Consider the following 13,844-nt stretch of genomic DNA (forward strand, 5'->3'; position numbering starts at 1 on the left):
GGGGAGGACACAGAGTTTCAGACACAGAGCGTAACTATTCATACAGGTACATATTGGTATTAAACCACCTTTACACATTCTGCCAGTAGCTGAGCAGCAGAGAAAAATATTTGGTACCCTAAGCAAAGTGGTCTGAAATACGCATCCTTGTACATAAACAGCTGAAATTTGCACTATAATGAGCTTTCTGTTGTAAGTTAGCAAATCTTGATTTCATGTTTTTTCTAATAAATCAGTAGAATGGTGTGATGTAGTATTTTTTATCCACATCATCTTTTTCTCTAAACCACTCACACTCAGATACCCCTCATCTCACTTCTAGGTATTACTAAGAAGTCTTTTAAAAAGAAAATACTCCAGTTAAAAATAGTTTATTTTCTTTGACATATAGTTCCAGATTATCAGAAATACTTGAAGGAAAATAAAGCAATAGTTCGTTCTACTGTTTTTTCTCTTCTTTGGGAAGAATAACTAAAAATGACTATAAATAGGTAATGTTGTATAGTACGGTATAGTAGTCTTTTGAGCCCTTACCTGTTTTGTAGAAATTTTCCAAGGGCTTGATTTTTTTTCCCCCCCTTAAAGTATGTAACATTTTGGATTACTTTAGGTGCTGAAAAGACTGACCCATTTTATCATTCTCCTGGGGGGCTGGAGCTATACGGAGAACCGAGACACACGGCATATCGCTCAAGATCAGAGCTGGAGTATCCTAGGTCTCCTTTACATTTTCAAAATAGGTAAGTGTGTGACGAAGCTGCCGAGATTCGTTACATATACTAACACTTAACAGAGAAAGGAGGACACTGTTAGGGCTTTGACTCCTTTGCTTTGAAATAGCTGGTGTGTCTCAGTTGTATATGATTTACATAAGCTAAGGTCCAGAATCCAAAACGTTTGTTTAATATAACTTATTGTCAGATTGGCTTACATACAACATCCAGTGCTCATCCCAACAAGTACCCTCCTCAATACCCATCACCCACAAAAAGAGTTTTTGGTTTTTTGTTTTGTTTTTTTTGTGGTTTTTTTTTTACATTTATTTATTTGTGAGAGAGAGAGACAGCATGAGCAGGGGAGGGGCAGAGAGAGAGGGAGAGACAGAATCAGAAGCAGGGTCCAGGCTCCAAGCTGTCAGCACAGAACCCGATGTGGGGCTCGAACCCACGAACCGTGAGATCGTGACCTGAGTCGAAGTCGGACGCCTAACCGACTGAGCCACCCAGGCGCCCCCAGTTTTTGAATTTATACCTGGTTTCCAAGGGTATTGGAAACTGAACTAATCAAGTGTTATTTAGTATATGCTGTGGTTACACATTGGGAAAAGTATTAACTAAATCGACAGTCTCTGCAGATCGTGAAAAAAAAACTCTAAAGTCTCCACAACATACATTTGTACATACACAGTGCTCATTGAGGGCTTCTGCAACAGGCATTCTACTGGACACTTTCATGATGACTTAGTAGCTGCTTTAAGTTTATTGAAATTTTTTCGTCTTGTACATCACAAACTCAGAACCTTAGAGGATATAGATTAGGCCTAGCTTAGTGTCCCCAAGTACTTCTTGTGATTCATTGACTGAAAGGACTACTGAGCATAATGCTGAGCTGGCACAACCTATCAGCCAACTGAGTGAAGAAAAGAATGATTTAAGAAAACATAGTTATAAAAATGGAAGAACACATCAGATGGTATCAGCAGGCGAGAGCTAACAGAACATGTCTGTTTTTAGCATGGCCACATATTGGAAATACTGTAGAGTTATAATTTCTGCTCCCTAGTTTCAATTTTTAACCCTAATAATGTACAGATATTAAGTATCTGATTCTTAGTCTCTTTGCCAGATCCTGGGCTGTATACTTTCAGAATCTCTAATCCATATTTAGCCTTGTACATGAAAAAACTGAAGTCTGTAGTCAAACCAAGAACTACTTCTCTCCAAAGCCAGATATTTTGCCACCTATGGACCAATAGCAGACACGTAAAGAAATGTTCAAATGTGAATTCTGACTGTTCTCGCCAGTTATCAGTTATTATGTTCATAACTCAAGTTGAAGATCTAGCTTTTGAGGGCAGGATGGTGGCAGGTTGTTAAGTTACTTGCATTATTTGTGGATAATTTGGATTCATGTTCATATTTTTAATCTCCTAGGTACCCGGGCCCTCCAGCTGATTTAAATCCTGGTTCCTTAGCATGTTCTCAGCTTCAGAATTACGACCCTGACAGAGCTTTGACAGATTATATCACTCGGCTAGAGGCACTGCAAAGACGACTTGGAACTGTACAGTCAGGTACTCTCAGCCTAACTGTGTATTACTGGCAGCCCCATTGTGCTGGACAGACCCAGAGCTCCCCTTTCTCTTTTTGAAACTCCTTGACCTTCTTCATCAGGATAATTGAATCCCAGAGCTTAGTTCATGAGGTACCAGGTTAGACTTAGGAATTCAACTCCAGAAATGATTTACCACCCTAGTTTCACTCCCACAAAAAAAGATACCCTACTCAGATTGATTAGATGAAATGTACAACAGGCACCAAGGTACAAAGGCCTGGGAGGCTTACAGAGTCTGCTGGAGAAGGTGTTCCTAATTACAGTGGACTCCTAAACAACCCAAGGCTGAACTGCACAGCTCCATTTATGTACCGTGCTGTAAATGTATTTTTCTTCCATATGATTCTTACGATTTTCTTAACATTTTCTTTCCTCTAGATTATTTTATTGTAAGAATACAACATATAAAAATATGTGTTAATTGCCTCTATGTCACCTGTAAGGCTTTCTCAGTCAGTAGTAAGCTATTAGTAGTTAAGTTTGGAGGAGTCAAAAGTTACACATGGATTTTCAACTGTGCAAGGGGTCAGTACCCCTAGCCCCCACATTGTTCAAGGGTCACCTATATGAGGTGAGGCATGCAAATTAGGGGTGGGGAAATGAGAGAAGGAAGCATGTATCTTAAGCATTTAATGCAGCTGTTGTCCCTACTAGGACCCAGTGCTTTTATTCATGATCCAAGAAACTTGTTCCATTCAAAAGACTTTATAAAAATGACCATTTTTTTTCTCTGCTTAAAAACACAAAAATTCATACTTAATAGAAATTGATTCCCTATTCATTATGGGAAAGTCTATTTTCCCTGTCTCCCTTCAATTCACTCCTGATTCAAGTGTTTCAATCATTTTAATGTGTTTTAAATTAATTTTAAATCAGCTTTTACATTTTGTTTTTATTTCTGTTAAAGACCCTTTTTTTCCTACTGTTCCCCCAAACTAGATAGGGTAGTAGTTTGTCTTCTCATACAAAAGATCACTTAACCCAAGCAACTTGTAGTCCTAGGAAGCTGTTAGAGTCATAGCTGGACTTTGTTTGGTAGGGTTTGCTGTGGTTTGTATCTTTCACAAGACTCAGATTTTGAAGACCAAAAGATTTTTCAAGAGGCAGGAGGTGTAGAATATAATATAGAACGTTCAACCTGCAGGGCACTTTAAAGAGAATCTTAGCATTAGTCTTACCTTGCTACAGAGCAACAGTGACTTTTAAATATATGTTCAAAATCTCTTTTAAAAATCAGTTCAAGTATGGATGAGACTTTTTTAGAAAAATAAAAAGCAGTTATTTAAATGGCAGGTAATAGTAATCTTCTGCCCTTCATGAACTGGTTAGTCTGGTGTAGGTAACAATCCAATTTGAAATCACTACAGGCATACCTCGTTTTATTGTGCTTTGCTTTATTGCAATTTATAGATAAGCTTTTTTTTTTTTTTTTTTTTTTTTTTTGGACAAATGAAGTTTTGTGGCAGCCCTGGGTTGAGCAAGTCTGGTGGTGCCATTCGTTCCAACACCATTTGCTCACTTTCATGTCTCGCATTTTGGTAATTGTTACAGTGTTTCATACTTTTTCTTTAGATTATGATCAGTGACTTTTGATGTTACTATTGTGATTGTCCTGGAAGCACCATAAACTGTGCCATATAAGACAGCAAATTTAATCGATAAATGGATGTGTTCTGAGTCCTCCACGGACCAGCCATTCCTCTGTCTCTTTTCCTGTCCTGGAGCCTCTTTCTTCCCTGAGACACAGCAATATTGAAATTAGGCCAGTCAATAACCCTGCAGTGGTGTTTCAGTAGTCATGTGAAAGGAAAAGTCACACATCTCACTTAAAATCAAAGGCTAGAAATGATTAAGCTTAGTGAGGGAGACATGTCGAAAGCCAAGATAGGCCAAAAGGTAGGCCTCTTGCACCAAAGAGCCCAGCTGTAAATGCAGAAGATAAGTTCTTCAAGGAAGATCTCATCCGTATGCCGATTCCTCAAGGAAATTAAAAGTGCTTGCACCAGGGGCGCCTGGGTGGCGCAGTCGGTTAAGCGTCCGACTTCAGCCAGGTCACGATCTCGCGGTCCGTGAGTTCGAGCCCCGCGTCAGGCTCTGGGCTGATGGCTCGGAGCCTGGAGGCTGTTTCGGATTCTGTGTCTCCCTCTCTCTCTGCCCCTCCCCCGTTCATGCTCTGTCTCTCTCTGTCCCAAAAATAAATAAAAAACGTTGAAAAAAAAAAAAATTAAAAAAAAAAAAGTGCTTGCACCAGTGAACACGTGAATAAGAAAGCAAAACAGCCTTACTGCTGATGAGGAGAAAGTTTTAGTGGTCTGGATAGAATATCAAACCAACCACAACATTTCCTTAGGCCAAAGCGTAATCCAGAGCAAGGCTTTAATTCTCAATTCTTTGAAGGCTGAGTGAGATGAGGAAGCTGCAGAAGAAAGTTTGAAGCTAGCAGAAGTTGGTTGACAAGTTTTAAGGAAAGAAGTCTCCACAGCATAAAAGTGCGAGGTAAAGCAACAAGTGCTAACATAGAAGCTCCAAGAGATCTAGCTAAGATAATTCATGAAGGTGGCTACACTAAACAGATGTTTAATGTAGACAAAACAGCCGTCTTTTGGAAGAAGATGCCATCTAGGGCTTTCACAGCGGGAGAGGAAGAGTCCGTGTCTAGCTTCAAAGGATGGGCTATCTTGTTAGGAGCTGATGCATCAAGTGAAGCCAATGCTCATTTACCATTTCAAAAATCCTAGGGCCCTCAAGAATTATGCTAAATCTGCTCTGCCTGTGTTACATCAGGATAGAACACTCTGCATCTCTTGACAACAGGATATCCTGAATATTTTAAGCTGTGTTGAGATCTGCTCAGGAAAAAAGATTCCTTTCAAAATACTACTGCTCATTGACCGTGCCACCTGCTCACCCACAAGCTCTGATGTACAACAGGATTAATGTTTACATGCCTGCTAACACAGCATCCGTTCTGCAGCCCATGGATGAAGGAGTAATTTTGATTTTCAAGTCTTATTACTTAAGAAATATAATTTGTAAGGTTCTAGCTCCCATAGATAGTGATTCCCCTGACAGATCTGGGCAAAGTAAATCAAAACCCTTAAAAAAAGGATTCATCATTCTAGATGTAAGAACATCTGTGATTCATGGGAACAGGTCAAAATATCCACATGAACAGGAGTTTGGAGGAGGTTGATTTCGACCCTCTTCCATGACTCTGAGGGGTTCAAGACTTACAGTGTAGGAAGTAACTGCAGATGTGGTAGAAACTGCCAGGGAACTAGAGTTAGAAGTGGAGTCTAAGGATGTGACTGAATTCCTGCAATGTCATGATAAAACTTGAGTGAATGAGGGTTCCTTCTTATGGATGGGCAAAAAAAGGGGTCTCTTGAGATGGAATCTGTTTCTAGTGAAGATGCTGTGAAGACTGTTGAAATGACAACAAAGGATTTGAATATTACATAAAAGCTGATAAAGCAGCAGGGTTTGAGAGGATTGACTCCACTTTTTTCTTAATTAAAAAGAAAATTTTTTTAAATATTTATTTTTGAGAGAGACACAGAGACAGACAAAGTGTGAGCAGGGGAGGGGCAGAGAGGGAGACACAGAATTCGAAGCAGGCTCCAGGCTCTGAGGAGCCCGACATGGGGCTCAAACTCCCGAAATGTGAGTTTGTGACCTGAGCCAAAGTCAGCTGCTCAACTGACTAAGCCACCCAGGGGCCCTTCTTAATTTTTTAAATGTTTATTTTTGAGAGGGACAGAGTGCAAGCGGGGGGAGGGGCAGAGAGAGAGGGAGACACAATTCAAAGCAGGATCCAGGCTCTGAGCTGTCAGCACAGAGTCTGATGTGGCATTCAAACTCACAGACTGTGAGATCATGACCTGAGCTGAAGTCGGACACTTAACTGAGCCACCCACGTGCCCTGACTCCAGTTTTGAAAGAAGTTCTACACTGAGTAAAATGCTGTCAAACAGCATGACATGCTAGAGAAATTGTTCATGAAAGGAAGAGCCAATCCATACAGCAAATTTCATTTTTGTTTTATCTGAAGTAATTGCCACAGCCACCAGCCACCCTGATCAGTCAGCAGCCTTCAACATCAAGGCAAGACCCTCTACCAGCAAGGATTACAACTCCCTGAAAACACAGATGATGTTTAACATTTTTTAATAATATTTTAGACCTAATGCTATTGCTCACTTAATAGACTACGGTATAGTATAAACTTTTATTTGCCCAGGGAAACAAAAAAACTTGATTCTCTGTATTGCAATATTCACTTTATTACAGTGGTCTGAAACCAGACTTGCATCATCTCCAGAGAATGCCTGTACTAATTGGTCAGGTATAGATCGCAATTTAATTTGAAATAACTTATCTTGTTTTTCTCTCATAGGTTCAACCCAGTTTCATGCTGGCATGAGAAGATAATCCTTTGAAACATAAATCAAAGTGATTTTAAACAAATTCCCTTTTGTAAATCACTCGTTCTTTTGTGCTTTTGTATTGTGGATATTCAGCGGGACCAACATGAACACAGCTTATGATTGTATACAAATCCCTTGCCAGCACATGAAAACAAACTGGAGTTTGTATATATTAGCATTGTGTATGTATTCATGCACAATAATCATTAAATTACATGTATATTTGTGGAATGCTAATTTAAATGATTAAATTATAAACCTTGTGTATTTATCGAATGGGTGAAAAGATTAAACTTTTGCGCATTATGATACTGCTGAATGTGTAGCTTGAGGTGTCCTGCACTTTTCTTATAAGGCTACTGAAGTTACATGTTTCTGCCCTAATATATTTGCTACTGGTGATGAAGACAGATAATATCACTTGTAGAGACCTATTTTTGTATAATGGTAGAAGTTTTGAATTTTATGGGGTATTTTGTCAAGTACTGAAATAAAAATGACTTCACCATTTTAACCACACTGTTTTTTGGAACCTCCTTGAGCCATAGTTTTTGGTGTATGTCTTAGACCACTCAGGCTGCTGTGACCAAATACCATGGACTAGATAACTTATAAACAAATTTATTTCTTGCAGTTCTGGAGGTTGGGAAGTCAGAAGTCAAGGTGCCAGCAGATTTGGTATCAGGTAACATAGACTGCCATCTCCCTGCTCTGTCCTCACATGGCAGAAGGGACAAGGAAGCTCTCTGAGGTCTATTTTGTAAGGACACGAATCCCATTCATGAGACTTCTGCCCCCATGATCCTATCACCTTCCCAAATGCCCCACTTCCAAATACCATCACATTGGGGATTGGGTTTCAACAAGAATCTGGGCTGGAGTGGGGGGAAGCAAACATTCAGTCTTTGGCAGGGCAGATTATTTCATTATCTCAAATATGTATACTTTGAGATTCAGAAAGTTGTCCTAATCTTCGTATTGGTATTTTTCTCTCCCTCTTGAGGAAGAGTTTCTCTTGCACGTTTCTATCAACTTCACATCTGTAGTATTTTTTTAAAGCTATATTGATATTTTCATTATTAGCCTAGTATATCAATGTAGTATATACTAGTATAGTTTGTTGCTTAAATTCATAAAGGAAATACAGTTTGAAATTAGTACAAAGATGGAATTTTTTTCCCATCCCAAGTTCCTAGTTTCCTGAATTCTACTCACCGAAACACTTTACAATTAGTGAATAGACTACATTTTATCTCAGAGACCATTTCAAGAAATGAAAAACTCCTTCAGAAATAGTTTAACATGAGTGGGGAGGAAAATATTTTGGCCTTATCTAGTGAAAACAGACTATGTGGTTAAATTACAGGTATATAGTCAAGCACCCAGTTGTAATTCGATTCTTGAACACAGGCTTCAACACAATGTGACCAATGATACTACCCCCAAAGACCCTACTTTATATTACCTTTATCTTAAAGCCAGAGTTCCAGACCTCCAAGTTTGTATTTAAAAAAAAAAAAAAAAAGTTATTAACCTACATTGAGTTTTAATAAACAGAATAACAGAAACATCCCTAATTCTAGAGGGGAAGAAGGAAACCACCTAGAGCCAAAGAGAACAAAAAGTATCCTTTAAGGACTTTATTTTGGGCTTTCACACACATGTGACTATGTAGAACCAGATACAAAGTAATTAGATCAAGATACATGTGCAGTCTTTAGTATTAAGTCACTGTTAAGTCTCAATTTCCTGGAGACAATGCTTCCAGTTAAAATTTCAAAGGACATTCAACTACAGCATAGCTCCATCTTTGCTGGGTATCATCATACCAAAACAACTGATGGGATTCTCTTTTATCCAAGGCTTTAAATGTGAGTTTCTTCCCTACCCACTCATCTTCACTCACACACACAAACATTACCGAGTAAATAAATAACCTAAGGTTTCTAAGAATCTCCCTAGGCATTTATACTTATAGATCATGATTTGAATACCCTGAACTTATTTGCCAAGAGCTATTTTTGTTGTTAAATTTAATATCTAGAAACTATGTTTAGAGTCTGTCAATTACCAAGATCCCCCTAATTCCTTATTAATGAACTTGATTTTCTTAAATAAAGCATCTACAGTAAATACCCATCATAAAACTATTAGGAAATACCTCAAATGCCATTAGATTTGATGTAACCTTTCAGTTAAGAAAATATAAAAACCATAAGTTAAGCTTTTTAAAATTACAAAGAATATACCACGAGTTGTTTCGTAAACTTCATTCACTTCAAATGCTTTTTGCAGTTTACAGTGATGTTCCACATATTAGTTCCTTGCAGCCTTTTTCATTTTGATCTTCGTTTGTATCGGATAACTGGGTTTTCAGGGGTGTGAATCATGGTTGTATAATTCACAGTGGGAAAATATCCATCAATGAGATCAAATTCATATAAACGAAGCATAGTGGACCAAATTGTCTTGATTTGAACATAAGCAAAATTCTCCCCAATACAACGATGACGCCCTATTAAAAAAAAAAGAAAGTCTTCGTAAGAATCAGTTGAAATTCTTTTCACCTGATTAAAAAAAAAATCCCAGATTTTCAACATTTGTTTTTAGGGGAAACAGCACGTGGATAATTATATAAGGACTCTTCCAATTAGTTTTTGAAATGTCACATCTATCCAAGTTTATATGTAAGGACTGAAATCTAGAATATTCTTAGCTTCTGTCCCAAGAGAGCCCTGGTTAAAAGTCAGTATGAACCCTTCAAAACTTTCAATGCCAGGGCACTTTGCTGGCTCAGTTGGTAAAGCAAGTGACTCTTGATTTCAGGGTTGTAAGTTTGAGGCCACAGTGGATGTAGAGATTACTTAAAATGAAATCTTTAAAAAAAAAAACCTCAAATCTTTCAAAATAAGAAAAAGGGATTTAATAATCCCCAAATAGCAACACCTATCAAGATCAAAATGTAAAATGTCGATACATGTAAAAACTGTTGATTCTAAAATGCATATGGACACAAATACTAACTTGAAGGGATACATGCACCCCAATGTTTACAGCAGCAAATTATGGAAACAGTTCAAGTATCCATCAACTTTATCAATGGATAAAGATGTGGTGTATGTGTGTACACACACACACACACACACACACACACACAATGGAATATCAGCTGTAAAAAATGAAATCTTCCCGTTTGCAATGGCATGGATAGAAGTTAGTATTATGCTATGTAAAATAAGTCAGAGACAAATACCATATGATTTCACATGTGGGATTTAAGAAAACAAGCAAACAGGAAAAGAGAGGGGACAAACCAAGAAACAGACTCTTGGGGCACCTGGGTGGCTCAGTTAAGCATTCAACTTTGGGTCATGATCACGCAGTTTTGAGTTTGAGCCCAGCACTGAGCTGTCTACAGTCAGCACGGATCCTCTGTCCCTACACTCCCCACTCCCAGCCCCCTCTTCTGCTCGTGTGCGCTCTCAAAAATAAATAAGCATTTGGGGCACCTGGGTTGCTCAGTCGGTTGAGCGTCCGACTTCGGCTCAGGTCATGATCTCACAGCTTGTGGGTTCGAGCCCCGCGTCGGGCTCTGTGCTGACTGCTCAGAGCCTAGAGCCTGTTTCAGATTCTGTGTCTCCCTCTCTCTCTGACCCTCCCCCGTTCATGCTCTGTCTCTCTCTGTCTCAAAAATAAATAAACGTTAAAAAAAAATTTTTTTTTTTTTTTTTAAAATAAGCATTTAAAGAAACAGACTCTTAACTGTAGAGAACAAACATGGTTACCAGAGGGGAGGTGGGTGGGTGGATGGGGGAAATCGATGATGGGGATTAAGGAGGGCACTTGTGATGAGCATCAAGTGATGTATGGAATTGCTGAATCTCTATTATACACCTGAAACTAATACTATACTGTATGTTAACTAGATTCAAATAAAAACTTTTAAGAAAATGCATATGGAAATGCAAAGGAAGACCTAGGATACCAAAGCAGTCTTTGGGGAAAAAAAAGAAAACCAAGTTAGAAGACTTAAAACTTCAAACCTGATTTCAATACTAAAGGTGCAACAACTGTGATGTTGATCTGTAATAAATAGGTATTTGTTCTTCCTCCCATTCTTGCCAGAGAGTTCCTCAAACATCTTGGAATTTAAGTGAAAAGAGCAATAAAAGAAGAGGACGTTTTATTCAAAACAGGCCCATTTCAACCACACTTGAGTTTGTTAATGAGGAGACTTTTGGAAATCCCCTCAGAGTGGGGCCCGGCTGCCAGGGAAACCAACCTAGTGATGAGAGAGTTAGAACTTTTAGCCCCACCCTCTGACCTCTAGGATGGAGAGGGACTGAAGGTTGAATTAATCACCAATGACTGATGATTTAATCAATCATGCCTACATAATGAACCCTTCACAAAATCCCTATCGTATGGAAGGATGGATAGGTAGTGTTCAGAAAGCTTTCCAGGTTGGTGACCATGTGGAGATGCCAGGAGTGTGGTGTGCCCAGAGGACATGGTAGTTCTGGGCCTCTTCCCCCATACCTTGTCTTAAGCATCTCTTCAACTAGCTGTTCCTGAGTTGCATCCTCCCTTTGTAAGAAACTGTTAATCCAGTAAGTAAACTTTTCTGAGTTCTGTGAGCCATTTTAAGAAACTGTGGAACTCCAAGATGGGGATCCAGAAAACCTCTGGTTTACAGCCGACTACTCAGAAAAACAGGCAGCAACCTGGACTTGCAGTTGGTATGGGACTAAGCCCTTAACCATTGGGGTCTGTGGTAACCCCAGGTGGACAGTGTCAGAACCGAGCTAAACTGTCAAACACCCAGTGGGTGTCCACAGAGAATTGGTGTGGGAAAACCACCACACATTTGGTGACCAGAAATGTCAATAAAGTGTTCTGAGAGTTGGAGTAGAAATTGGATTTTCCCTTTCACAGCAATTTGGTCCCGGATTGTAGGGCTCCACCTACAGATCAGTGGAATACAGCAAAGAGCCAAGACATACTTTTAGGGTTATTTCATTATCAACAAAGGCACTAAATAAAGCAAGTCAATGAAGAAAAGAAAATATTTTCAACATAGTGCTGGAATAACTAAATATCTAACATTAAAAAAAACAAAAACCAAACCTCAATTCCTGTCTCACACTATACTCAAAAACTAATTCCAGATGGATCATAGACGTAAACATAAATACTAAAACCATCAATTTCTTAATTATTATTTTTGGTTTGGGGTAACCCTGATGTGACTTGAATAGAACCATCAAATTTTAATAGGGAAGAACAAGAGAATGTCTTCATGACTGGGGGCCAGGCAAAGGTTTTTAGACAGGACCAGAAAGCAGTAACAATTTTAAAAATCGATAAACTAGATTTAATTGAGGTTACTCATGTGTGAAAACTCAACATTAATAATTGAGTATTTCACTGTGAAACTTACCAAAATTAAATTTTTAAACTGTAAATTATATACTCACTGAAAAATTCAGGGAGATGTACACTGATGTGTACAGTTTACTTTGAAATACACCTAAAAAGTAAATGGATTGATAGATGGGCAGATATGGGATAAGTAAAATATGAATGGCAGAATCTAGATAATGGGTATACAAATGTTCACTAAAAAATTCTTCTGACTTTGAAATTTCTTACTAAAATGGTGGGGAAATTTTAATAATAGAAAATATAATTTGTGTATTTTTAAAAGTTTATATATAAAAGCCAGAGAGACAAACTTCATAAAAGATGGTATCAGAAATATTTAAGCCAGAAAGAATAATGCCTTGCAATCTCCTGCCCATCAAAACCTCATAAAGTAGTAAGCTCAACAACAAACATGGCTTTTCAGGGAGCAGAAAAAGATAAAGCTAAATTACTAGAATTTAAGAAAAGCCTTGCTAAGCCTTAGTTTCCATTTCTGAAAAGTGAATAAAATAGTCCCTTCCTCAGTGTGACTGTGAAGATTAAACAGAGAAAAAAGCTAACATAAAATGCTTATCATTAGCACAGCACTAGTGTGGTCCATAAATGCACTTACTTCTAGGAGCCATATTTAAGAAGGGGGTTTACAAACCGTTCCATATTCAAATACAACAACTAAGGAGAGGCTTGGCTTACAGGGAGACTGGTTAAGGGATTATTTTTATTTATTTATTTATTTTTGAGAGAGAAAGAGGAGGGGGGGGCAGACAGAGGGAAAGAATCTAAAGCAGGCTCCACATCCTGCATGGAGCCTGATTGGGAGCTCTATCCCATGACTGTGAAATCATGACCTGAGCTGAAGTTGGATGCTTAACCACCGAGGTGTCCCTGCTTTAGAGAGAGAAGGAATCCCAAGCAGGCTCTGCGCTGTCAGCTTGGATCCTGATACAGGGCTCTGCCTCACAACTGTGAGATCATGACTTACGCCAAAATCAAGGGTCAGACACTTAAGCCACTGAGCCACCCAGGCACCACCAAAAGATTATTTTTAATAGATGCAAACTAGAAGTGTCCTATGAATTAACAGAAAAATGGGTAATTTCACAAAACGTAATATGAAAATGAGTAAGCTACATGCTATACGCACCAACACAAAAAATTACAAAGTAAAGGAATGATTGAAGAAATTGGACATACTTAACACAATCATATGGGGTAGAACCGTGTCCCCCCCAAATTCACAGCCACTCAGAGTTTCGAAAGTAACCTTATTTGGAAATCAGACTTTGCAGATATAATGAGTTAAGATGAAGTCAAACTTGGTTAGAGTAAGCCTGAAATCCAAAGGCTGGTGTCTTTCAAAAGAAAGCAATGCAAAGACTCACAGACACCCGAAGGGCAGAGGCCATGTGAAATCAGAGGCAGTGACTGGAGTGATGTAGCTACAAGCCAAGGAATGCCAAAGACTGTAAGAGCCAGTGAAAGCTAGAAACAAGCAAGGAAAGACACTCCCCTAGAGCCTTCAGAGAGAGCAACGCGTTGCCAACGCCTTAATTTCAGACTTCCAGCTTCCAGAAATGGAGAATAAGTGTCCATTTTTTTTTAAGTTTATTTTTTAGAGACAGCATGAGCAGCGGAGGGGCAGACAGAATACCAAGCAGG

General features: G+C 38.7%; 2 protein-coding genes across 11 annotated transcripts in view; one reads left to right on the plus strand and one right to left on the minus strand.

Moving 5' to 3' along the window:
• AKAP9 (A-kinase anchoring protein 9) overlaps nucleotides 1-7,275 on the plus strand; it is a 152,205-nt gene extending 144,930 nt beyond the window's left edge. For all 5 annotated transcript variants that reach the window (XM_049641431.1, XM_049641433.1, XM_049641435.1 and 2 more), the window contains 3 exons: nucleotides 611-740; nucleotides 2,154-2,293; nucleotides 6,731-7,275. In XM_049641431.1, coding sequence (XP_049497388.1) covers nucleotides 611-740; nucleotides 2,154-2,293; nucleotides 6,731-6,765 — 305 coding nt within the window. In that variant the 3' untranslated portion in view covers nucleotides 6,766-7,275. The remainder of the gene's footprint in view (nucleotides 1-610; nucleotides 741-2,153; nucleotides 2,294-6,730) is intronic.
• Nucleotides 1-13,844, minus strand: part of LOC125929901 (lanosterol 14-alpha demethylase) — a 64,188-nt gene that overhangs the window by 498 nt on the left and 49,846 nt on the right. For 5 of the 6 annotated variants that reach the window (XM_049641441.1, XM_049641440.1, XM_049641439.1 and 2 more), the window contains one exon: nucleotides 9,017-9,276. The exons of the other annotated variant lie outside the window; for it this stretch is intronic. In XM_049641441.1, coding sequence (XP_049497398.1) covers nucleotides 9,098-9,276 — 179 coding nt within the window. In that variant the 3' untranslated portion in view covers nucleotides 9,017-9,097. Of the gene's footprint in view, nucleotides 1-9,016; nucleotides 9,277-13,844 lie in introns of those variants that run through there. 6 annotated transcript variants of the gene reach the window in all.

This window comes from Panthera uncia, chromosome A2 (genome assembly GCF_023721935.1).
Source record: "Panthera uncia isolate 11264 chromosome A2, Puncia_PCG_1.0, whole genome shotgun sequence".
NCBI classification, from domain to species: domain Eukaryota; kingdom Metazoa; phylum Chordata; class Mammalia; order Carnivora; family Felidae; genus Panthera; species Panthera uncia.